Here is a 24,930-nt window from a genome sequence, read left to right on the forward strand (position 1 = left end):
GGAAGCGAGCCGGAAGAGTTGCAAATATTCGTAGGAGTCCTCGCCTATACAGTCGCAGCGGCAATAAAGGAATAGAATTACGTTAAGGACGGGGAGTCTCGCGAGTAGTTATTAGAAGACGAGAGAGCCTTATACGACTACGCTATGTCTATCGCAAAGAAATTCCTCTAAGCCTATAACGTCCTTCCCGAGGAAATTCGCGACGACATTGTAGCCTATACTAAAGACAATATCGACTAGGATAACGAGAATTTAGAAGAATAGAACGGAAAGCTTACCGATACGGAGGACGTTGTTAACTACGTACTAGAACTCTCCTATTTCTAGAATACGGACGGTACGGTTAAGGAAGACGTAGAATAGTCTACCCTTCGTCTACTATAGGCGATAGACGCGATCTAACGCTCTAATACTAAAGCCAATTCCGAGAAAGCCGCGATTCGGGCGATGCAGGAATTGCTATAGGACTAGGCTACTAGACTCACCTACGACTCCCTTACGGACATTATAGCCGAGCTCGCTAGATTAATCTAGTTAGGAAAAGAGGAAGACCGCGCCCGTATCGGTACATTTATCGCTACCGCCTTTAACGCCCTATACGTTATATATAGGAAGAATGCTATTAGATTCCTAGAGCGCTAGGCAGCGGCTAAAGGCTTAGAATTAGTAACCTAAAACTACTCGATTATAGCCGAGTAGGCGACGCGCAACGCGCAAGTTATTAAAACCTAGACGGAGACTCTATAGTAGACGACGGTTAGTCTATCAAGTATAGTTAGTATACCTATACGAGAATACGATAGCATTGTGAGTCTATCACAGGTATAGTCTACGTAGTCGCGGACATTTCGCGACCGGGGGATTTTGTTACGAAGCTAGGAGGGAAGGGACACCTAGGCGGAGGGAAGGGACACCTAGGCGGCTGCTACTAGCCGCCTTATAGGCATACTTCCTCCGTAGCTAGATAGATATAACATGAATTAACACACTTAAAAAACCACGTTTCGAACCATAATAGAAGGTCGTCTTTAAGGGTTTTTAAATAGGCCTCGAATAAGCGGGCCGATTAGTTAGTCTTTTGCTTAGCTCGAAGGTACTAGTCCTAAGTATATTGTTGCCTTAGTATAGGGTTTCTAAGGGTGTCTAGCATAATAGTTTTGTAGGTTTGCTACTAAACAGCAGTCTAGTTATTAAGGGAGTCGAAATAGTTATCCTATATACGCTTTAGGTCGCTATTAATGTACTATATAGCGTGTACGACTAAGGAATAGTCGTCTAGTAGCGCTCTTAGTGCGTTGCGCTAGTTAAGTTTACAGTTACGAATGTAGTCGTTATACTGCTTCCGACTAGAGCTATTAAATACGATATAGTCCTTGAGTTTAGCATCCTTCTTTTAGATAGGTAGTAAAGAAGGTCCTACTGTTAGCTTAGTAGTAGTTGTTAGAGATTCCTAGAGGCGGCGAATCTCGAGAAGATTATCCTTTAGCTATTGTTCTTAACGCAAGGCAGTAAGCCTGTTTTAGGTAGCTTCTTAAAGTCTCGCTACTAGTTAGGGACTAAAGGCTAGCTAGCTATATCGACGGTTGATAATATTGTTAAGAATATCGTCGATAGGCAATTCTAGGTCGTTACCTAGAATTGCAGGTTCTTCTTTAGTAGGTCCTATAGTAGGCTCTTCGGTAGGAGGCACTTTAGTAGGTGCTTTAGTAGGCACTTTAGTAGTAGGTACTGTACTACTAGCGTTGTTATTGCTAGCGCTGCTAGCGGTAGTACGGTTGTTATTATTTCGTAATAAGCCGGCTATTATAATAGGGGGTAATACTAATAATGTATTATTAGCCCCTAAGATGCGGATATAGCGGAATTAGTAGATATTAGTCTAGTACGATTAACTTAGTGTAATAGGCCGTATAGAAGGCCTTGCTTAACGATTGGTACGGTTGTTTCGATAGAATAGTACGTATAGGTCCTATTCTTCGGGCGTAATATAGTTAGATTAGTCTTGTTCGTAGCTATATCGCTAAAAGCTTGAAATAAGGACTATCTAGCTACTGCCCTTAAAGGGTGGATCGAATACTATATAAAAAGGGTTATATCAGCAGGTAGATAGGGTAGTAGTAGGTATAAGTAGTATTCGATAAGGAGCTAGAAGGAGAGGGAGGAAGGCAGGCAAGTTAGCCTATTACTAAGCGCCAAGCCCTGCCTAAGGCATTAAGACCCTAGCTTTACTCGAGCCCGGTTATATGCTAATTACGTGTAAACTCTTTAGTCCTAACAATCTCGCTAGGTTTGATTTTAATATATTATATCGGCTAGGCGTAAGCAACCCTACTAATAGCCTATCGAGGCGACCTAATTACGATAGCGGGACTTAGCAATCTATTAATTTATTGTTTCTAACCCTATAGTATAAGATTGCTATAGCCCGTATTATTAATAAGCAATCGTAGGATAAGCGGCTTACCGGACTCCGCGACGGCTTAAAGTATATTAATGCTCTTACTATATTAATAGTGCGTATTAAGGCAAGGGCTAAAGACATAGACAGGAGAAGTTATAATAACTCCCTAGTCGATATCGTAATATATAGTAATAGCGATAGCACTACTATAGTTAATCCGGCTGCTAGTGCTATTAGATATATATAATACGTACCTCGTTTAATAGCGAGGGTGCTATTAAATAACCTTATAAATAGGGATAGTTAACCGTTTATAGACGAGCTGTTACGTACTTAGCAGAGGGACGCCTTTGCTACTAAACGTATCGATAGGCTTGTAAGTAGACGAAAGACTCGATCTAGTAAGAGTAATAATTAGTCGATCGATAACAAAGGTTATTTAAAGTTTAAAGGCAGATACTATATCCCCGCTAAACATTCGATCCGATAAGAACTTCTTAAGCGACACTATAATAGTAAGCTTGCCGGTTACTATAGTATAGAGAGGTCGTACGAGCTACTATCGCGCATATACTACTAGCTAAATAGTAAGCGGGATATAAAGGAATACGTTAATACGTATACCGTGTGCTAACGTATTAAGGCACTAAAGCATTAGCCTTTTAGCGAGTTGTCCTCCTTACTAATCCCTTATAAGCTATTTGTAGAGCTTATAATAGATTTTATTATAGGTCTTCCCCCTGCTAAGCGAAAAGGAAGCAAAGACATCTTTAACGCTATCCTAGTCGTTATAGACTAGTTTACTAAGGGCGCTCGATATATCCCGGCGCGGAAAGATTAGACTACTATTAATATAGCAGAAGCGCTATAGAACAACATCTTCTATACCTATTAGGGGACCCCTAAAGGGATAGTCTCTAACCGAGGCTCGATATTTATATCTTACTATTAGAGTAAGATATGCCTATAGCTAAGACTTAAGCATCGCCTGTCTATAGCGTTCTATCTATAAACAGATAGCTAGACCGAGAGGCAAAATGCTACGCTATAGCAGTACCTGCGCAGCTACATTAATAAGAACCCTAACGACTAGGTTAACCTCCTATAACTAGCGGAATTCGTATATAACAATAGTGTCTACTTATCTACTAAGGTTTTACCTTATTTCGCTATAATAGGCTAGAACGCTGCTATGCTATAAGACCCCCTATCGCTCGAGGCCGAGCGTAAGGAAAGGGAAGCGGGTTAACCTAAGACACTAGCGGCTATTAAGAGGGTTTAAAAGATGCGAGAAATTCACGCTAAGATAGCTAACAAACTAGCAAAGGCCTAGGCCTATTAGAAGGCCTACTATAATAAACACTACCTTCTAATAACCTTCAAGTAAGGCGACCTAGTTATACTTAGTACGAAGAACCTCCGTATCCGCAAACACCCCTCGCCTAATAGCAAAACAAGGCCTAAACTCGCACTAAGGTACATTAGCCCTTTCCGTATCCGAGAACCTAGGGGTACCTAGGCCTATTAGTTATAGCTTCTACCTTATTATACTATCTATAACACCTTCTATGTATCCCTCCTTAAGCTATACTACCTACGCGAAGGGGATGAAGCACCTACTAAATCCGAGGACATACTAGCTAATAGTAAAGAACTGTAGTCTATAGAACGTATTCTAAAGCACCGGACTAGGCAAGGCAAAAAGGAGTACCTCCTAAGATAGTAAGGCTATTCGCCTAAATAGGACTCGTAGGAAGATAAAGCCTCTTTTAAAGATATAACTAAGTTATTAGATAAGTATTAGACTAGCGTAAAGGACAAGAAGAAGGCTAAAAGCTTATAATGTCCCTATTAAGGCCTAGGACAATACTACCCCCAGGGTGTTATTAGCTAACTAATTAGAGGCCGGTAAACTAGGACAATAAGACTATACTACTATAGTAAACGCGCACCGAGTGTTAACAAGCGCGCTATAACGCGTTAACTATTCGCTGCTCTTTTAGGAAACTACCTCTCTACTAACGCGCCCTACGAGGCCCTTCTCCTAGTACTTAAGTCCTCCTCTTATTCCTTTATTCTATCGAGGCCTAGGCAATCGGCGCGGCCGGCGCGGCTATGTTAGTAACAGTGTTACGGAGTGTGTTGCTGTTTAAGAAAGGAAGGACACAGCTATGTTAGTAACGGTGTTGCCGAGTTGTTATTAGTTAAAGAAGGAAACTAGAAGAAGGTAAAGTTAGCGCTAAGACGACTAGCGCCGCTATTATTAACATTACTTGCTATTGTCGCTGCGCCTGCAGACACAACCTTACCTATACTACGAGCTAGAGCGTACCCTACCGGCTAAGTTAAAAGAATAGCTATATTAAAGGTTTAATCAAAACTTTAATTAAAACTTTAAGCCGCTTAAAAGATTAAGCAACTAATAGACTAGCTAACTAAGGGCAAAACTATAGAGCTAAGTTAGCCGGGGTCGATCTTGCGGACAATAGGTTACTCCTCGATCTATCTAACCCTTTAAGCGAGGCGAACCTTAACTACTATACTTATAATAGCCTTTACCTATAGAAACCGGAGAACTGTGTTTTTTAAAAAGATAAGATAAGATTAACACTTAAAGGCTACTAAACCTAACTAATTAGGGCTAGTAAAACTACGATAGTAAATAACGGCCCTCGTAACAATAAGAATAATAACCCTCGGAAGCGGACAAACCCTCGGAAGCGGATATTGCTAGGTCTTTTAGAGTAGACGCAAAGAACTCGGAACGACATTACTTAGAGCGGAGGCAGTGCTACAATACCCCGTATACCTACCTATTATAGTAGGGAAGGTGCGCTCGTATTGTAATTAGTCGATAGTCCTTAATTCTTATAGCCTTATATCCCTTTACCTTATTATATATAAGGATAGCGTAGTTAGAGTTAGACATTATATTGTATTAGAGGTAAGGTTTAATATAGTTATATAATCGGTAGTTATACGTTTAATTTAGCGCGGACTAAGCGGCTTATTAGACCTACTAAGTTAGTAGCAATAGAGATCGAGGTTAGAATATAGACAGGCTACGAGGGCGCGGCCTTTAGAAGGGAAGCGTGTATTAGAGCTAAAGAGGCTATACGTAATTAGTATGTAATTAGGCCGAGTAAAGCTAGGGTCTTAGTGCCTTAGGCAGGGCTTAGCGCTTAGCGTTAGGCTAACTAGCCTACCTTCCTCCCTCTCCTCTTAGATCTCTATCGAATACTACCTATACCTACTACTACCCTATCTACCTGCTAATATAACCCTTCTTATATATAGTACTTAAGAATAGGGTTGCTAATAACAATGTCGGATAGGAGGCTGTTTATATCTACTGCGTAGGCAGTAAAGTTTAGTAGGCGTTTATTTCCGAGGTCGTCTTTTAGAACTATAGGAATATAGTAGGCCCTATAGGTTAAGTGCCGAGCGTTATTAAACTAAGCAAGGACTAGCATGTTAGTCCTAGGCAATTGTCGGAGGTCTAATTGCTTAGCTAAGCGATAGTTAATAAGGGCGCTAACTAAATTTCCGGGGTCTAGTATAACCTTTACTTTATAGTTAGTATCGTGCCTAGATATAAGATAGGTACGTATAATAGCTAGCACAATGTCGATAGTCTTACGCTATACAAGGCTAATAGTTAGTACGGCGCTTACTCTTTTTTCGAAGGTTAGCCTATAGAGGTAGCGTTAGCTGCTAAGAGGTGCTTTTAGTACTTAGCGGTAGTACGGTCGACTCGGGCCTAGTCTCGAGGTCTATTATATTAGCCTAGTAAATAAGTAGTGCTATTATAGTTAAAGCACTTCAACCTAGTTAGGAGATTGTTGCTATATCTACTCGGATTAGCGCTAGAACTAGAGGAACGATTAGGGGTATATAGAAATAAACCTCTTCCTTGCCCTCTTCCTTGCTAGGGGTTTCTACCGTAGTATCGGCCCCTGCCTCTTCTACGTTAGTCGTTACTGTTTCTATTATTAGCAGTATTAGTTTAGGGAGTGCTTCCTTAGTTTCTACCGCGGCTACTACGGTTGGTAGGTAGTCGTATCTTAGATTCTAACCGTTGCTATAGCTATACTATACGCTCTATAGTTTCGACTTTAACTATAAATTGAATACATATAAGATTGGCCTGTTTAAACACACGGCGGCGGTCTAATTTAAGGACTAATTCCTATCTCAATTTAGGGCGTATTTCGGAGATCTAGATAGAATTAGTTTTAGTCGGGAGGTCGTCTTCGAGGGTCTTTAAATAGGCCTTAAATAAGCGAGCCGATTGATTAGTCTTTTGTTTAGCTCGAAGGTACTAGTCCTAGGCGTGTTATTGCCTTAGTATAGGGTTTCTAAGGGTGTTTAGTATAATAGTCTTGTAGTCTTGCTATTAAATAGCGGTCTAGTCGTAAAGGGAATTAAAATAGTTATCCTATATACGCTTAGGGTCGCTATTAATGTACTGTATAGCGTATACGACTAAGGAGTAGTCGTCTAGTAGCGCTCTTAGTACGTTGCGCTAGTTAAGCTTACAGTTACGAATGTAGTCGTTATACTGCTTCCGGCTAGAGCTATTAAATACGGTGCAGTCCTTAAGTTTTGCATCCTTCTTTTAAATAGAAGGTCCTACTACTAGTTCTAGTCTAGCAGTAGTTGTTAGGGCTTCCTATAGGCGGCGAATCTCGAGGAGATTATCCTTTAGCTATTATTCTTAACGTAGAGCAGCGAGCCTGTTTTAGGTAGCTTCTTAAAGTCTCGCTACTAGCTAGGGGCTAAAGGCTAGTTAGCTATATCAACGGTTAACAATATTGCTAAGAATGTCGTTAATAGGCAATTCTAGATTATTACCTAGGACTATAGGTTCTTCGGTAGGCCTAGTAGTAGGCTCTTTAGTAGCAGGCTCTCTAGCAGTAGGCTCTTTAGTAGGTGCTTTAGTAGGCACTTTAGTAGGCACTGTGCTACTAGCGTTGTCGTTACTAGCGCTACTAGCGGCAGCACGGTTGTTGTTTCGTAATAAACCGGCTATTATAAGGGGCGATACTAATAATATATTGTTAGCCCTTAAGGTACGGATATAGCGGAATTAGTAGATATCGGCCTAGTATGCTTAACTTAGTATAATAGGCCGTATAGGAGGCCTTGCTTAATAATTAGTACGGTTGTTTCGATAGAATAGTACGTGTAGGTCCCGTTCTTTAGGCGTAATATAGTTAAATCGATAGTTTTCGTAGCTATACCGCTAAAAGCTTGAAATAAGGACTATCTAGCTACTGCCCTTAAAGGGTAGATCGAATACTATATAAGAAGGGTTATGTTAGTAGGTAGATAGGGTAGTAGTAGGTACAAGTAGTATTCGATAAGAAGCTAGAAGGAGAGGGAGGAAGGTAGGCAAGTTAGCCTATTACTAAGCGCTAAGCCCTGCCTAAGGCATTAAGACCCTAGCTTTACTCGAGCCCGGTTACATACTAATTACGTATAACCTCTTTAGTCCTAATATTAGCGGCGTACTATTTACGTTGTTTAAGATGCCTATTTAAATAGGCTAAGTAAGAAGTATAGTATATAGGGCCGAGTAGCTCCTACTATACTAATAGTACCTCGATACGTTAAGACATCGATTTAGCGTATACCTAAGGGCTATACTACTAGCGCTGCCTTTAAGACTTAGTATTAAGAAGGTATTAGTAAAGCACTATAGCTAGCTATAATTATACGACCTAATGCTTACTATACTATAGGCCTACTATTACGATATATTTCTAACCCGACTAAGGAGCACTATACCGCGCTTCTTTAGCTTATTAAGTACCTAGTTAGTACTCTTAGCCGTAGCTTATACTTCCGAGGAATATAGAATAACGAGCTCAATTTTGTTAGGTACTATAACGCTTCCTAGGCTAATAATCCGATTACTCGTCGCTCTATAGAAGGCTTCTACTTTACTATTGCTAGCGGACCTCTATTATATAAGTCTAGCCGCTAGACGCTTATTACACTATCGTCTATAGAAGCCGAGTATGTTTAGTTAACTACTAGTACGAAGGAGGCTATTATACTAGCTCGGTTGTTAGAGGAAATTAGTTATAAGGGCACTATTAAGCCTATTACGCTATATAAGGATAATTAGTTAGTAATCGCTATTACTTAGTCGACGAGTATCGATAGCTATACTAAGTATATAGACGCTAGAGTCTACTATATCCGCGAGAAGATCGCTAATAGTACTATCGCGGTTACCTAAATTAGTACGTACGACTAGATCGCTAATAGCTTTACTAAGCCGCTTAATAAGCTTAAGCATAGTCGCTTTATTTAATAGTTGAACTTAGTAGATTGTAAGGCTGCGATTAAGAGCGCCGCTTAGCCTGCTACTAAGTACTAAATAGATAGTTTACTAATAATACCCTAGGAGTAGTATTAGTCCTAGGTCGGCGATATATTATTTGTTTGTTTAATTAGCCTAAAAGTAGTCTAGTTGTTTCTACACCTAATACCCCTTTGCTTTAGCGGTTTCTTTGGTATGCACGCGATAAGGGGGTGACTTGGAGTGTGTGTGTGTGTGTATCACGTGCATGATGCCTAAGGCCAACTGTGCACACTTCATCTTTGGGCTTTCTGTAAATAGCCCTTCTTCTGAATACAACACAGTTTTGCATCAAGTCGTGCATCCCGCGCGAATTGCGATTTCGCCCTCGTAAACCATATCTTGTATCTTCATAATGCGAGATTGTACCTGATCACGTGTGGTGAAACAATAATGGCCCTTGTAGTCGAGATGCAGTATTGTGCTGCAGTATTGGTGTCAGGTTGCCGAAATTCTCGCCGGATCGGCTCTGCAGCTGGTGACAATGACACACAATGCAGCCACTTCCCTGCTTTCCATATCGTCACGATCGCGGAACACTCGACTTCACATATCAGCGTCACACCAAGGATTTCTCATCCCTCCCATGCTCCCGACTGCGTTATCATCCCCGGTGGAGGCGGCCTGAAGTGCCTGGGTTGCATAACGCACACCCACGCCTTTCCCGCAATTTCGGTACAGAGACGCGCTCGACGCTGTGGTATCCCAAGAACCGTTCACGAAAAGCGACCGGCATCTTGACTCGCACTACCGGCAGGTCGGCATCGCGTGGCCATCAACCGCGACTTCATCTCACTGGTCCGCGGCGAATCTTGCAGCCCAAACATCTGGCGGTGAATGGTTAGCTTGCTGGGCCGATCAGCCGCTGCCGGCAGCAAGGAGGAGCCCTGATATCAGAAGTAGCCGTGGCGGTATGTGACTTGAGCTTGCGATCATGGAGGTGAGGCTATCCCGTTCGTCTGTTCAAAAAGGAAGCGTCGTCCTTGCTGGCATCGTGGTCTCCAATGCTGCATCGCGAAAATGACCCTTACCTTTCGTAACACACTCCAAGCGCGGGTCCGGCCATTACACACTGAGATGTGATCTATCAGACGGATCTTGTGCGGCTGCCTACCTCCGTCAACACTGTGTAAGTCCCTCAAACTTCGTTTCCACAAGACGGTGATACGATTCATGTTCACCGTCTCAAATCATGATCATAAACATGGGGCAGCAAAAAAGCTACCTTATACCACAATCATTTGCAAAAACCATCTCGCAATCTGCAAAAGGACACTCTTCTGATCAGGTTTGGGCCAATTCTGACGTGTTACTTCTACAGTTCTCGTCATGCGCACACTCTTCTCTCACAACATTCTCAGTCCGCAGCCCACACCCGTGCCTAGCAACAAACCGAATCCATTTGAACTTTCTTTCCATCAGTCGAGCTATGCGACAAGCTCAACTGCATCAACGGCGGCTTCGAATGTCTCATCGCAGAGCACGTCGCCTAGGCAGAATGATAATCTGACACAACGAGACGCCATTCAGCAAGACTATGCTGATGATGTGTATCCACGGCAGAGCCTGGACGCGGTTACTAGATATGGCCACACTCGACGGAAAGGCAACCCTAAGGTTCTTTTCATGGGCATGAGAAGGTTGGTCGATTGGCTGCCTCATTACGATTACGCAATGGTTGACCGGCGGTTTCAAGGAGTGGGAAGTCCTCAATTCAGAAAGTCTTGTTCGAAAAGCTATCTCCTGCCGACACGCTCTTTCTAGAGCCGACAAGCAAGATTGAATCGGCTGCAATGGAGTACGTTCGTGTGCCGGTGCATGCATGATGGTGCTGACCTTGCTGTAGTTCATTCATGAGGCTGGAAAGCTCGGAGCTACCAACTAACATCTCTTATGTATCGCCCGATTTCGATCGTGAGGCAGTGTTTGGCTCAGTCGGCGCTGTGGTGTGGGTAATCGATATTCAAGATGAGTATTTCAACAGTATCAGCCATCTGATACAGACGGCCACCTTCCTCTTAGACCATTATCCCCGCATCAACTTCGAAGTCTTCATCCACAAGATCGATGGGCTGTCCGAAGAGTACAAATACGACACTTATCGAGATGTACGACAACGAGTCCAGGACGAGTTGTCAGATGCCGGCTATGCTGGACGAGGAGTGGCATTCTACCAGACCAGCATCTTCGATCATTCAATCTATGAGGCCATGAGTAAGGTTGTGCAAAAGCTGCTTCCGCAATTGCCTGCCATGGAAGCTTTGCTTAACAAGCTTTGCGCAAGCTGTCGAATTCAAAAGGCATACCTGTTTGATACGACAAGCAAGATCTACCTTGCGACCGATGCTAGCCCCACCTTTCTGAAAGACTATGAAGTCTGCTCTGACTATGTCGATGTAATTGTCGACATCAAGCAGATATACGGCTGGGAGCCAAAGAGCCGTGACGGAGAATCGACAGCGAACAGTGATGATGGTCATGGAAGCGCGCCGAGCGAGAGCTTGATCACCTATGACAAGAGCGGCAACACTTATATCTACGCCAGAGAAATCAACGAGTAAGTGAAGCAGTCCGTAGCTCTGTACTCCTGCTAACGAGGCTTTGCAGATACCTTTCACTGATATGTGTGATGGGACAAGGTAGCACGGCGGATAAAAGAGTGTTGATCGATTACAATGTCAGCATCTTGAATGATGCTTTGCAAAAGATGTTCAAGTTGTGATGAACTGTACTTGTAGCTCAGCTGAGGATGCGTGTATCGATACGCAAAGCACGTGTACATAAGCACGAAAGAAAACGCTTTCTGTCGTTCGAATCAGTCTTTCATCTGACTCCATTGGAGCCATGTCCAAGATGATGAGCATTTTGAACCGAACTTCAGGTGTCGGCATATCATGCTGCATCTCGGGTCCTGTGAGTATGCGTCCTCTCCTCTCCTCTCGAGGCAGACTCCACGTGCCGTGCGTATTGCCCTCATGGTGACGGGATGGTTGTTGATGTGATCGCCAGTCTGTGCTTCACCCACGCGATCGGAGCTCGGCCCGAAGCGGCAGAAGTGCACTAGCGGCCGCGAGCTCAACGCGGCGATTCAAAACCGTTTCTGCGCCTGCCATCTGCAAAATAACATTGTCGTCGGTGAGCCCATTCTCTGCATCCTCCGGGCAGGTAAAGGGCGTCGCATTGATATCCTAACGCGACACTGGGATTCGCGCGCGCCCTCCGCTGCCCGCACCACCTCTACCCCCGAGTTGGCCCCCCGATGAAGCACGAGGAGCGCGACACTCGACCACCTCTCCGTCCTTCCAACATCTCTAACGCGTTAGCAACATGTCCGAGTCCAATGGAGCGCAGTTTGGAGTCTCGTCGCCGCTGTCGACTGCGCCGCCCTCTAGGCAAGACACAGAGCTCGGCGAAACACTCTTGACTGAATTGAAAGCACAGAACAACTTCGAGTCGCCGGAGGAGACTGCAAAGAGGTAGGTCAATTGTACATTCCGATTCTCGTCAGAATGAAACCTCACGCTTGACAGGAACTCTGTGTTGCAGAAACTACAGAAGCTGCTGCAAAAGCTGGTCCAGGATGTGGGGAAGAAGAAAGGCATGAGTCCCGAACTACTAAAAGAGGCGGGTGGGAAGATCTTCACATACGGCAGTTATCGCCTCGGCGTCTACGGGCCGGGATCTGATATCGATTCTCTCATGGTCGCGCCGAAGCATGTCTCTCGTGACGACTTCTTTGAGCGCATGCCGGGCATGATTCGCGCTACATTCAAGCCGGAGGAGATCACAGAAATGGTGGTGGTTGCTGCGGCGGCTGTGCCCATCATCAAGACGAAGCTCATGGGGGTCGATATTGACCTGATCTTTGCCAATTTACAGCGCGACTCTATCCCGACCAACCTGGATCTGGGCGACACGAATTTGCTTCGTGGATTGGACGACACGGATCTGAAGTGTGTCAACGGCACTCGAGTGACCGACCGTATCTTGACACTCGTACCGCAAACTCGTATTTTCCGCATCGCATTGCGAGCCGTGAAGCTGTGGGCACAAAAGAGGGCAGTGTACGGCGCGATTGCTTGCTACCCAGGTGGAGTTGCATATGGCATGATAGTGGCACGAGTTTGCCAGCTGTACCCAAACGCCGCCGCCCCCAAGATCGTCCAAAAGTTCTTCTGGCTGCTTCATACTTGGGCGTGGCCTTCACCAATCTACTTACAGGCAAGAGAGAAGGGTCCGCTGGGAAAGACTGAGTGGGACCCAACCACCAATCCTGGAGACAAACGCCATTTGATGCCAGTCATTACCCCCGCATACCCGTGCATGAATTCCACGCATACGATCACGCCATCTACAATGGCTGTGCTGAAGAAGGAATCCGATCGTGGGGAGAAAATCATGAATGAAATTTACGAGGGAAAGCGACCGTGGAAGGACTTGTTCGCCAAGCACACTTTTTTCAGCGATGCCTATCAACATTACATCTGCATCATTACAGCTGCTCGGACGAAAGATGCACAGCAAGCCTGGTCTGGCCTGGTACAGTCGAGGGTCAAACGTTTGTTGGCGGGCATCGAGCAATCTGATGCAGACAGCGTGAAGCTGGTTCAGCCTTTTAACAAGGGTATCGCACGCCGACATGAGTGCAAGAGCGAGGCCGACATCGAGAAGACTCTAGCGGGAGGCCTTGAGTGTCAGGTCGGCGAGTCCAAAACTGCTGACCAATCCGCAGAGGTCAAGGCACAAGTTGCAGCGCATGAGGAGGACGATGGATCTACGCTCGCAAACGCAGCTGCTGATGGAACGACCATCGAGAAGAAGGACAACATCACCGAGATCTGGACGACAACCTTCTACCTCGGAATAGAGCTGATCAAAGGTCCGCTGCCGTCTCTACTAACACCTCCGCTAGGCTGACTGTGATCGCAGGCGCGAAGAATCTCGACATCTCCTGGCCGATTCAGGACTTCAAACGACAAGTGATAGATTGGGATGGCTATGACAGTAAAATGCACTCGGTACAGATCAAGCACGTTCGCGAGTACGTGATATTTCCTCTGAGAGATGCTGCACATGCTAACGTGTAGCAGCTACCAACTACCTGATGACCTCTTCACGGAAGGCGAGAAGCGACCAGTCAAGAAAAAGAAGCCGAAGAAGACAGATACAGCTGCCGAGAACGACAAGAAGCGAAGCTTTACCAATACTGGCCTGGACGTGAGTATGGAAGATGCCGGGAGGGAGCTACTGCGACCATCGACTATCTGGCATTTCGTTCATCGTTCCGGACTGCACAAATCGCTGACTTTTGTGATACAGGAGAATCTGGACCCTGCTAAGCGCCGACAGTCTGGCAACGTCCCAGGCATGACCGCCGCCAAAGCAAATGGGTCTGCTACGCCGAATGGCTCAGCCGGCTGAGCAGTCATTGCTATAATCCATTATCCCATCAAGAAATTTTGGCTCGGGCGACAGCCCGTACTTGTAAAACCTAACATCAATATCAGTTTTCGGTGACGCAGGATGCAATTATAGCAGATGCACTGGTCGAATCGAGCTATTACGCGGACGACCACGATCGACCGACGTGTGGCGCGATATGCCTTGAAAAGCTTCGATCCGATTCGATTCACACGCGCGCCACATCGCCGATATACCGGCCACCAACATCTCTTCCCAAAATCCGAAAGCAAATGAAGAAGATGCCGAGCGAGGTAGGTAGGTACCTCAAATGCGATTCATGGAATACAGGCGATCCACCGAGGGGGAAAAACAAGAAAAAGACCGGGAAGAGAAATTGGGTGATCTTGAACTTCATTCGGCGAGGAAGGCGGATGAAGAGGACGAACGGTACGTGAGCAGCGGCTGTTCTATATTGATTGCGGATGCTAGACGAGATGTGGAGGGAGGCTGTAGCTTCACTCTCTTACACCTTGAGCTTATGTAGCTGCTAAATGACATATGTTTCTTGAGGTTCACGGACCTCGTATTAAAATCAACGCACAATGGCTGTTTCATCATGGCAGATGTCGATGACATAAGCCATACGTGGTCTTGTACGAAAACTGGTTCGAATTATTCTAGAAGCCATTATTGCCGGAAGTTGTTGGAAATGCGGCAGTGCAGAGGCATGGATGGCGCAAGGCGTCCAGTGTTCCTTCTGAACTCCACAAAGCCTCTCAACTTTTGACCGCATTTTCTTGTCGCTCATCCAAGCATGCCTGGCGAGAGCTTGATAGATCAGACCAACAGTTCCTTCCAAAGCTTGCTTGCTATGGACGTGTATTATTCCTGCAGGAGGTGAACGATCATGATGCAACGATGCGTTGTACAGAACTCGCCTCGCGTGACATGTTCTAACTTGCACGTTGGGCATTGTTCTGGAGCGCCCGCTGCAAGACATGATCATCATCAATGGTCCCACCTGACCGGTGAAGAACGGCTTGGGCTGGCCGGCCGGCTGCAATGGTCTCGCTTAGACTGCACGTGTCTTTTTCAAAGAAGCGTTGATTATTGTCTCGGTACGCCACTAGCCGAGCAGGAATCAATTTTCCTTGTCGGGAAAGAAGAAAGTGTACTTCTTTTGTGAGCTGGAAAGGACTGCCAGGTGCATGCTGCGCCTTGCTATTGGCGGATTTCAGATGCGCACTAGCCGCTTTCTGCTTATGCGGCAGATGCGAAGTCGACCGGGATTTTGTTGTCTGGGAAGGACGAGAGGATCGTGTTGGAGGTGAGCGCTACTCCTTACTTGCTCGTAGACGGCGATGTTGGTGGTAAGGGCGAATTTGTTCGATGATAGTGGAAGGACATTATCATACAGAAGCATTTCCCTAAGCCCTTGGAGCAAGAACCGCGGCAGTGGATGCTCAAATCTCAACGACAGATTGGGTCGGGCGGGCCGGCCGGGCATCATATTATTCATGTGCGGATGATTCACAGCGATGTGGCGGTGACCACTGACCAGGGTCTGTTGTGTGAGGATGTTTGAAACGCTAGGTCCTTGTGATGTCGGGTTTGCCTTTTCCACTTTGGACTGGATGAGACAATGGCCGAGTGCACTGACTTGGTCACGCCAAGGCGCAGTTGCCAGTAGGTCCGCGGTGCCAGACAGGATTACTTCCTTGGCCACTTCCCCGAGCCCCAGCTAGCTGCCCGAGCCCCAGTAGATTATAGGATTACGAAATCAGCTGTTCCTTACAAAATCGCGTGTAGAAGCGATTTCTGGATCCCTGCGGCTACTGCCGACCGGGCAACTATACTGCTATTAACTATAAAGCTAAAGATTGTTAGCAAAACAGTAGTATAGCAAAATTCGAGGTGTTGTTAATAGTTATAGTAGTAGTAATAGTTCTATCTACTCGTTTCTAAGCGGGTTGCGGCCTACGGCCTTGTAACTACGCGAGGCTATATATACTAGCTTATACTAGTCTCTTAGCTACTAGCTAGATTGCTATTGCTATTATATTTAGTACTAGTAGTGTTAGTAGTATTGTTGCTGTCGATATTGCTGCTATATATAATACTGTTAGTGTTGTTACTATAGAACGCTATAGTGCAGTAGTACCTACCGTACTAGCTATGTTAGTAAATACTAATATTATTGCTATTGCTATCGCTATTGCTATTTAAACAATGCCGCCTGCTGTCGGCTATAGTTAATCTGTTACTAAGTGCGCTGTTCTTTACGCGCTCGAAGGTTATTAACCTCTTACCGTAGAAGGTCTAGCTTAGAAGGAGGTTATAGTTTAACTAGAAGTGCTTCTTACTATAGATTATAATAGTCGAAGCCTATAGAGTAATAGGCAGGTCTATAGGTACGGTTAGCCTTCTAGTAAGGGCATAACTAAGTACGGCATTGGCTCTTAACGCACTTACAGTAAGCAATAGTAGTCCTTAATTAAGTAAGAGATACGCCTAGCTCTAATATAAAGTCTACGGTCCTTACTATTACTGTCTTCTGCTTCTTAGCGACCGCTATAGTATTTAAATCGTCTAATTCTCGAGCCGTTGCTATACGCTTAGTACTATACAAAGTAGCTCCGCTAGTTATAGGTTTACGGTTGCTAAATACAACCTTCGGCTCTCGTAGGCGTAGCGGTCGTTTACTAAAGTCGACTAACTAGTACTCGTAGAAGTAACAAGGCAATAGTACTATATAGCTTCCTTCTGTCTTAACTATCTTTATAATCTCGTAGAGGTACGGATAACTATAGGTTTTAGTTAAGTAGTCGTTGCAGCGGTACTGTATATAGCTATACGAGAAGGCTAAATACTTAATCTCGTTGCTATTATCGTTAGTCGTAGTTCTTAGAAGGGCGATAGCACGTCTATATAGCTTAGCTACTTCGAGAAGGTAGTAATTACTAATAACTCGAGAGATACTAGCGTAGAAGGGTCTAGTTAGTAGTTTACTATACCTCTTTAGGTTGTCCGCTATAGCGGTATAGCGGCGGTCGTAACCTTCTTACTACTAATTAAGAAGCGACTCGAAGAGCGTAAAGATATCGTATCGGCTGCTATAGTTAAGCTAGAGCTTAATACGTCTATAGCAGGACTCGACTCGTAAGGTTGTCTTACAGCCGAAGTAAAGCACTTAGTTAGTCTAGAAGTTAACTATTCTCGTCTTATAGTGCTACTAGTTCTTATAGAGATAGGCCTTAAATATAGGATAGACGTTATCTAGCTTTGCAGCGTTGCTATTAAATTCTTCTTCGGTCTTACTATATATAGTATAAGTAAACAGCTTTATAAACTTATTAGTAGATAGACTGTCTATCTAGCAACCGTCGGCCTTAATCTATATAAAGTCGCCTCTCTCCTTCCTTACTCGAGTAAGTATATCCTAGTTTAAATGCTACTCGCAGACGATGTTCGTAGCTTCCGGAAACACTATATTAATAGCTAGCATTAAGGCTTCTTCTCGATTAGTTGCTATTACAATTAGTATAGCATAGTCGGCTTCTTCGAGGCCCTTTCGAATAGACCGTAATAACTAGACGAAGTTAGCTTAGTCTAGCTTCGGACGGATAAGGCTAATACCGAGCTTAATAGTGTCGTTTATCGGTCTAGCGGCGACTATATCTAGTAGCTCGAGGTTATACAAATTAGTAGAATATATAGTGTCGAGAATTAGCTAGTACGGCGTCTCCTTAAAGGCTTCGAGCGAGGTTAGATATAGAGCTACTATTAACTAAATTAAGCCGTCCTTAGAAGGGTAGATATCGTAGAAGATACTATTACTATCTAGCAAGTTAACTATACGTTAAGCCTAGTTAGCCTCGCGGCGCTAATTAAGAGTCCGGTTCTAGGCAATATTATATATATTATAAGGCTTTAAGATTACTCTACGGTAGCGGAAATAGGCTATTATCTTCGACGTTAGTATACGAGCTTACTATAGCCGTTCTAATTGCTCGAGGAATTTAGCCGTTCTCGAGCGCTTCCGAAGGGTAGTAAGCGCTATAATATCGTCCTTTTAATAGTTATAGCAGCAGTATCCTTCCTTAGTAGAATAGCGGATCTGCTACTCGCCTTCTAGCTCGAGAGGGTAGATAGTAATAGCGTAGAAGTAGAACTTATAGTCTATCTTCTTTGTCTTCTTCTACGTCTTATTAGTTATATTCTAGGTCCGCTTATCTAGTAGACTAAAGCAGCTATATATATACAAATAGCGATATTTAATGCTATTCTTGTTCTTCTTAGGCTTCTACTCCTTAAACTCGTACCCCTTCGATATACTAAATTTGTAGATATACTACTCGAGGGCGCGTTTTAAAGGGAACGTCGACTCGCGCGGTATTAGACCTCGCGGCGGTAAGGTCGCTTCTTCTAGCGGTTTAACGACAAACTCGTATTTCTAAGGGCGCGGCAATACTAATCGATATTTAGGTAGAGATATACGCTCTCGAGGCAGGTTAAGTAAGCGACTACGCCCTCGAATACACGTTTCTAAGACTAATTCGACTTCTTCCTATAACTTAATATCTACTACCTCCCCTTCTACTACCTCCGCCGCGCCGCCGATATCGTTTTTAGCGAGGAAATCGTCTATATAGGCCTTATACGATAGAGATTAAGCTATTATATTAAGAAAGATAATAGAAATACGTATTCTAATAGAAATAATAGAAATGCGATATTTAGTGCGCGTACCTAGGCGCGACTGTTAATAACACTAACTAAGAACAGCTATATCTAAAAACAGGTAGAAATAGTACGTAATCGACGACAAGGCGATTCTATATTAGTACTAGGTCTATATCTACTAGGGCTCGGGCAGCTAGCTAGGGCTCGGGGAAGTGGCTAAGGGATTACTTCTAATTTCGATAGAGGGCGCGCGGGAGATCAAAGTGCGAAGATAGGCAATCGGGAACGCACCAGCCTACCCACCGTAGTGACTACTAAGCCTAGATGTGAGGCTGATTGTTGCCGCCAAGCGTGGGATGCCTTGGCGGACTCCATCCTACCAGCGGAAGTGCCATCGTACGTTCACGGTTCACACAGCTCCAGCATTTCTTTCCAGCGCCACCGCCCTCGTCCTCGTTTGTGCCAGCTGCGTTGTCGGCCAATTTGCGCAGCGGCAGTAGTGCTTGCTTTCGTGCTTGCTGGTAGTGATGTGGTCCACCAACCTGTGGATGGTGTACACGCTCTGTAATACACTATATACACGACCCTTTGAGGCGAGCTCGTTGTATATTGATATCCCGCCTACATCCCGCTAAGCTGCTTCATATTGCTCGGATATCCTGGCATTCGGGCATACCCGATGTGTATCCATGCGTGTATACTACAATACTTGCTGGAGTTCATGTTGGTCCAGGTTGTTTCGCCGCCGTGCCGTGCCGTGCCGCGCCGCGCTTCGTTCGCGGTCTCATCAGTCAGCAACATTATTCTACTGTATGTACAGTGCCTGTATCACTATCAGTTGCATTCGTCGCCGTCACCCGTCCCGACCCGCCAGTTCTTGTGGCTCTGCGCCTATGCTGCAGTGAGAAACTGATGCCTGACCGCTGCCGCTGCCGTTGCTGCTGCCTGACCGATACCGATCCCGACTGAATCCATCCCTCCCAACTCCCACTAAGCTGCGTGGCTCAGTCCGCAATCCGCCTGAAGCTGCCTTGCCTTGCCTTGCCTGCCCCAGCCAGCCAGCCCAGCCCAGCCCAGCCAGCATTGCACCTGCTCGCTCTGCTTTCCGGCCCTTGGAACTCCTGCGCACTGGACAAGCCGTGGACTGCATCGCACTGCTGCACTGCACTGCCGCTGCCGTCGGACACGGAGCTTGCCATTGCCTGCACACTGCCCTACTCATCGTCTGACACTTGCCGTTGCTTGTTGCTTGCTCTCCCAGAGAGCCTTCAGGTGCGAGCCTCTATGAACCAGCGATTCCGGAAGATTATTGGCTCGACCCGTCGATCGAGCAGCAACAACAGCGTCGCCACCTCCCGCAGCTCCAACTCGACCACCAACCTCGCTCCCACCGCCGCCTCACCGCCCGCAGCCCGTGAGCGATTGAGCGCTGCGAGCACGAACGGCACCCTCCCGCCCTCCTCGTCCGCCGGCAGCACCACTGCCCCCAGCACCGCGCCGACCTCTCAGAGCAGCACTGCGCCAGCAGTAGGCAATCCCAACGCCTCCTCCACCTCGCTGCCCGCCATGAATCCCAGTCAGCAGCAGGCGCCGCTTGGCAGGCCTCCGTCATATCAGTACGCAAATGCTGGCAATAATTTAGGTGCTCCGGGGCATCCTAACGCAGGCAGACCCTCGAGCCCAATGCCTCCGCCGCCCATCAACACGGGCGGTGGACATGCGTACGCTCCACAGCACGCGCAACAGCTGTACAACCAGCCCGCTCCGCCCGGCTACCCAATGCAAGGCCAGCAGCCTTATGGCTACGGCCAGCACCCACAAGGACCGCACTCATACGCTGGCCCACGACCAGTGGGCGAGATGGAGGGCAGCCAACGAAGCAAAGCACAGCTGATCGTTGGCATTGACTTTGTGCGGAAACATGCAATTCGGTTCTCTTGGCGTGTACTAACATGCTGACTAGGGTACCACATTCTCTGGTGTCGCTTTCGCCTTTGCGACCAACACTGAAGCCAAAGAGGATATCATCGTCGAATGGCCAGGCGCAGGCACGCAAACGAAGCAAAAGGTGGGCACATCGCCATGCCAAGCTTGCCCTGCAGCCTTACGCTGACTGATCGTCATCAACAGATTCCTACTGTATTGTACTATGACCAGCACCAACAGGTCGTCGGATGGGGTCCAGATATCGCTGAGGCCCTCGCGCCAACAGGCTACCCAAAACCAGGCGTGCAAAAGGTGGAGTGGTTCAAGCTTCAGCTGATGCTTTCCGGAAACACTTACATCGACCCAATCAACCTGCCACCGCTTCCACCGGGCAAGTCCGAGATCGATGTCGCCGCAGACTACCTCTTCAAGCTCCGACAAGCCATGAGAAATCAGTTGCAGAAGACACTGGGAGAGGTGTTCAACCGAGAAGAGCGCAACATTAGGTACTTTTTGACAGTGCCTGCCATTTGGAATGATGCCGGAAAGGCTGCAACGAGAGCGGCTGCTATCCAAGCTGGCTTCCTCCGCGACGAAAATGATAACCGTTTGACTCTGATATCCGAACCTGAAGCGGCAGCCATGTTCTGCTCCAAGACCGGTCTCTTAAATCTCAAGGTGCACGACGCCGTCCTGATTGTTGACTGCGGTGGTGGTACAGTTGATTTGATTGCCTATGAGGTTGAGGAAGAGTCACCTTTCACGGTGGCAGAATGTACAGCTGGTTCGGGTGACTCGTGTGGTTCCACAGCTCTCAACCGCAATTTCTCCAACATTTTGCGGGCGAAGATCAGGAAAATGAAGCTGCCCGATGGCTCCAAGACCGCAGGTAAGGTCTACGCCAAATGTATCATGGACTTCGAGAACCGAATAAAGGCCGACTTCCGTAACAACGGCCAGAAGTGGGCTGTGGATGTTGGCATTGAAGCGGAATTCCCAGACGCCGGCATCGAGGAAGGTTACATGACGTTCACGAACGAGGAGATCTTGCAGTGCTTCGAGCCTGTGGTCAACCGCATCTTGGAACTCGTCAGGAATCAAATCATTGCTATTCAAGCACAGAATCGATCGTTGCAGGTGAGCTTGAATCATTACTGTGACTTATGACGGTCGATACTAACGAGTCGCAGAATGTGCTCGTCGTTGGAGGTTTCGGTGCCTCCGAATACCTTTTCCAGCAGATCAAGCTGCACGTGCCGCCACAGTTCCAGAACAAGGTGGTCCGACCTATGGATTCCGTGGCCGCGATTGTTAAGGGAGCTGTCACCGCTGGTATTACCGAACGTGTCATCACATCACGTGTCGCAAGAAGGCACTACCTCATGGCGACTCTGCAGCCGTTCAAAGAGGGTCATCATCCCGAGCAGTACCGGGTGCCATCCCTCGACGGCAAGGATCGCTGCAAATACACGCGTCAAATCTTCGTGCAAAAGGGCCAAAGAGTCAAGATCGGCGAGCCGGTCAAGGTTTCATTCTTCCGACAGGTCGCACCTGGCGCCACGCTCATGTACGAAGATGTTTTGTACGCTTGCGACGAGGACGTGTGCCCAGAATATACCAAGGATCCACGTAAGTTAGCTCGTATAGATTGCGCGTCCTTAATACTGACACTCGATACAGGAATCAAGGAAGTCGTTACCCTTACCTCTGATCTGAGCCGAAAGAACTTGGAAAAGGACTTTGAACGCATGGACACTCCTCAAGGCACTTTCTACCGAGTCTACTTCGACATTTACCTCACCCTTGATGGGTCCGAATTCAGTGCAGAGCTTGTTTGCCAAGGCGAAGTCATGGGTCGTTGCTCCGCCAGATTCAGATAACCGTCCAGCACCTCAAACCACAGCACGGCGTTCGGGTCCAGCAAATGAGAAAAGTAATTATGGTCAATGACTAGTGATGCGGCCGGATATCACGGCGACGGCGTCAATAGAGTTGTTGGATAGAAGGCAGGACGACGACGGCAGTACGAGCTATGCGTCCCGACCTGGACCTTCGATTGTTGCACATACGGCCGACACAGCAGAATTTGAAGATGAGATGCAATGTATACCCCCATTGGAGCGACCGCCATGTTTCGTGAGCATCTTGGTATTGGTTGCGCAACGCATCTGGACGAACACTTGCACAGCACCCCCGACCCGCGCGCACACAGTCACGTATACAGCGCGGCTCCGATACTGAACGACCTTGCCGACCCTAGCAGGACTTGGCGTCGGACCACAGCTATGACCAGTCTTAACATTGGGCATTGACGTAGTGTTGGGTTCAATGGTAATGGTTCTGGTAGTCACCGCATTTGACGGAGTTGGTGGACTGGACTACTGCTGGTGTGCGGTGGATAATGTAGCAGTTGCGAGCTTCGTTGATCAGCTTTTGTCGTTGAATGTCGCCTTCCCTTTCTCGCACTTTACGTAGCCTTTTCATCTCACTTTTTTTTGGTAGCTCGTGGATACTTATAATCGAAGCACTCGACATATAAGAAATTTACGTGCGTGTATGGTCAGACAACGCCGGGGTACTGCTGTTTCGATTTCCTAGTCTATCAAGATGGTACAACAGAGAGTTTGAATGTGTAAATGCTAGGGTAGATCCTCCTAGATGGTCCTCGGCGCCAAATCATCGCCCCTCCATAGTCATCATCTCGCTTGCCTTCCCTCACAAGCAAGCACTGCTTCATGGCTGATCTTTCACTCCGATCGCGATCGTCTTGGGTATCATTTATGCCTTCTTCTGAGTCAAGGTCTTGCGAGCCTTGACGGTGGCATTGTAAAGTGCATCTTTGAATGCAAACAGGAAGGCGGCAGTGATGACCGACTGTGTGACCTTTGGTCCAATACCTTGATTAAGCATCGTCAGCAGTGGTCTTGCACGAAATTATCATTGGCATAAGAAGAGTCTATCTTACCTCCGTAGAGACCGCCAACACCCTCCTCGGTGTAGATCCTCTTGAGGGTCGCAGTCATGCCCTCCTTCTTGCTATCCTTGCTCGCAACATGCGCGCGCGACTTGACCGTGATATAAGGGTATGTGATGGAAGTCGCGGCAAGTTTACCCAGAGCTCCAAGCATGAAGCTGTCGGTTGGACCGACCTTTCGTCGTTTCTCAACCATTTGCTTCAATTGCTCGAAAATCGTGTATTGAAGGATTGGGTTGATGACCAGCACTAGAGCTGGCAGGACACCCGCAAAGAGTCGGGTGAAGCCATCCTCACGGATTATCTTGAGGAGGGTCGAGATTGTGCCCGGAGTCCGGGCCTTTCGTGGCTTCTCGCCCTCCTTGGTCGGGAGAGTGTCTGTGGACTCGTTCTCACGAGCTGTCATGCGGGTGTTCACGACCCAGATCGGGTTTGTGAGCATTACAGTCGCCGAACCGGCCAGAGCACCCGCTGCCATGGACTCCAGTGTGCTGAGGTTCTTCTTCCCGCTGGACTTCTGGAAGAATGCTCGAGAGAACTCATACCCTTGGGCATGCTGTCAGCAAAAGACTGTTCAAGTCGTGAGTGGTATCGTGTGCGTCCTCACAATAGTAATATACGAAGTTCGTGACTGTAATGCCGAATAGAGCGCTGTCTAAGCCAGCATATAGACCGATTATGCCCTCACGATCCACGATGCGCTTGGCTGCAGCCAGAGTCCCGGATGAAGCCTTCTTTTTCTCAACTTGTGCTCTTGTCGATAGCGTGATCAAAGGATATCTGTATTGCTCAGCGTCGCGGTCATCTTCTACGCTGTCCGAACTAACGTCAAGGCCATTGAAAGCAAGCCTCCGCCCGCTCCTGCGAGTGCATGGACCACATTGTCGCTCTGCTGCTCGGCGGTGCTCTGCTGAGCTGCGCTTTCCTGTGTGTATGTCTTAGCGGCCGTGTTGCATGTACGACTGTCTGGTGGTGGGCGCGGTGCGGCGCATTCGTACTTTCTCTGACATTTTGGCGGTCTTTGGAGGAGGTCGCGTGCAAGTTCGGGTCGACGGGCGAAAAGAAAGAGGAGTTGCAGTTGTGACAAGGATAGAAGTGGTAAGAAACAGTGTCGATGCCTACACGCGCGATATCCCGGGTACTTGAGGTACTCCTATTGCTCGTCGACTTCGC

General features: G+C 46.8%; 5 protein-coding genes across 5 annotated transcripts; 3 read left to right on the forward strand and 2 right to left on the reverse strand.

The window, feature by feature from the left end:
* Positions 1-9,335: 9,335 nt before the first annotated feature.
* On the forward strand, positions 9,336-11,584 carry MYCFIDRAFT_71626 (uncharacterized protein). Its single transcript, XM_007924531.1, has 5 exons — positions 9,336-9,711; positions 10,335-10,411; positions 10,468-10,569; positions 10,618-11,328; positions 11,379-11,584. Exons 1-5 carry the CDS (start codon positions 9,706-9,708, stop codon positions 11,491-11,493), a joined length of 1,011 nt encoding a protein of 336 aa, XP_007922722.1. The 5' UTR covers positions 9,336-9,705; the 3' UTR covers positions 11,494-11,584.
* A 327-nt stretch (positions 11,585-11,911) lies between these two features.
* MYCFIDRAFT_49534 (uncharacterized protein) lies at positions 11,912-14,748 on the forward strand. The gene is made up of 5 exons (XM_007924356.1): positions 11,912-12,247; positions 12,302-13,650; positions 13,701-13,812; positions 13,862-13,988; positions 14,091-14,748. The coding sequence occupies exons 1-5, from the start codon at positions 12,099-12,101 to the stop codon at positions 14,190-14,192; spliced, it is 1,839 nt and encodes a 612-aa protein (XP_007922547.1). The 5' UTR covers positions 11,912-12,098; the 3' UTR covers positions 14,193-14,748.
* Positions 14,106-20,079, reverse strand: MYCFIDRAFT_206894 (uncharacterized protein; the record flags this gene model as incomplete). Its single annotated transcript, XM_007925664.1, has 20 exons — positions 14,106-14,314; positions 14,348-14,383; positions 14,416-14,497; positions 14,532-14,636; positions 14,666-14,780; positions 14,809-15,107; positions 15,139-15,219; positions 15,258-15,300; positions 15,350-15,391; positions 15,421-15,770; positions 15,799-15,804; positions 15,831-15,915; positions 15,970-15,992; positions 19,161-19,233; positions 19,271-19,399; positions 19,440-19,455; positions 19,483-19,640; positions 19,676-19,688; positions 19,715-20,014; positions 20,045-20,079. The coding sequence occupies 20 exons, from the start codon at positions 20,077-20,079 to the stop codon at positions 14,275-14,277; spliced, it is 2,031 nt and encodes a 676-aa protein (XP_007923855.1). The 3' UTR covers positions 14,106-14,274.
* Positions 20,080-20,137: 58 nt separating this feature from the next.
* Positions 20,138-23,323, forward strand: MYCFIDRAFT_210570 (uncharacterized protein). Its single transcript, XM_007925665.1, has 6 exons — positions 20,138-20,473; positions 20,528-20,768; positions 20,821-20,925; positions 20,988-21,920; positions 21,974-22,412; positions 22,464-23,323. Exons 1-6 carry the CDS (start codon positions 20,142-20,144, stop codon positions 22,661-22,663), a joined length of 2,250 nt encoding a protein of 749 aa, XP_007923856.1. The 5' UTR covers positions 20,138-20,141; the 3' UTR covers positions 22,664-23,323.
* A 16-nt stretch (positions 23,324-23,339) lies between these two features.
* Positions 23,340-24,893, reverse strand: MYCFIDRAFT_56345 (uncharacterized protein). The gene is made up of 5 exons (XM_007924419.1): positions 24,756-24,893; positions 24,585-24,682; positions 24,365-24,537; positions 23,749-24,303; positions 23,340-23,680 (listed from the first exon to the last, which is right to left on the reverse strand). Exons 1-5 carry the CDS (start codon positions 24,765-24,767, stop codon positions 23,562-23,564), a joined length of 957 nt encoding a protein of 318 aa, XP_007922610.1. The 5' UTR covers positions 24,768-24,893; the 3' UTR covers positions 23,340-23,561.
* Positions 24,894-24,930: the final 37 nt, after the last annotated feature.

The sequence above is a fragment of the Pseudocercospora fijiensis genome (assembly GCF_000340215.1).
Source record: "Pseudocercospora fijiensis CIRAD86 unplaced genomic scaffold MYCFIscaffold_2, whole genome shotgun sequence".
NCBI lineage: Eukaryota > Fungi > Ascomycota > Dothideomycetes > Mycosphaerellales > Mycosphaerellaceae > Pseudocercospora > Pseudocercospora fijiensis.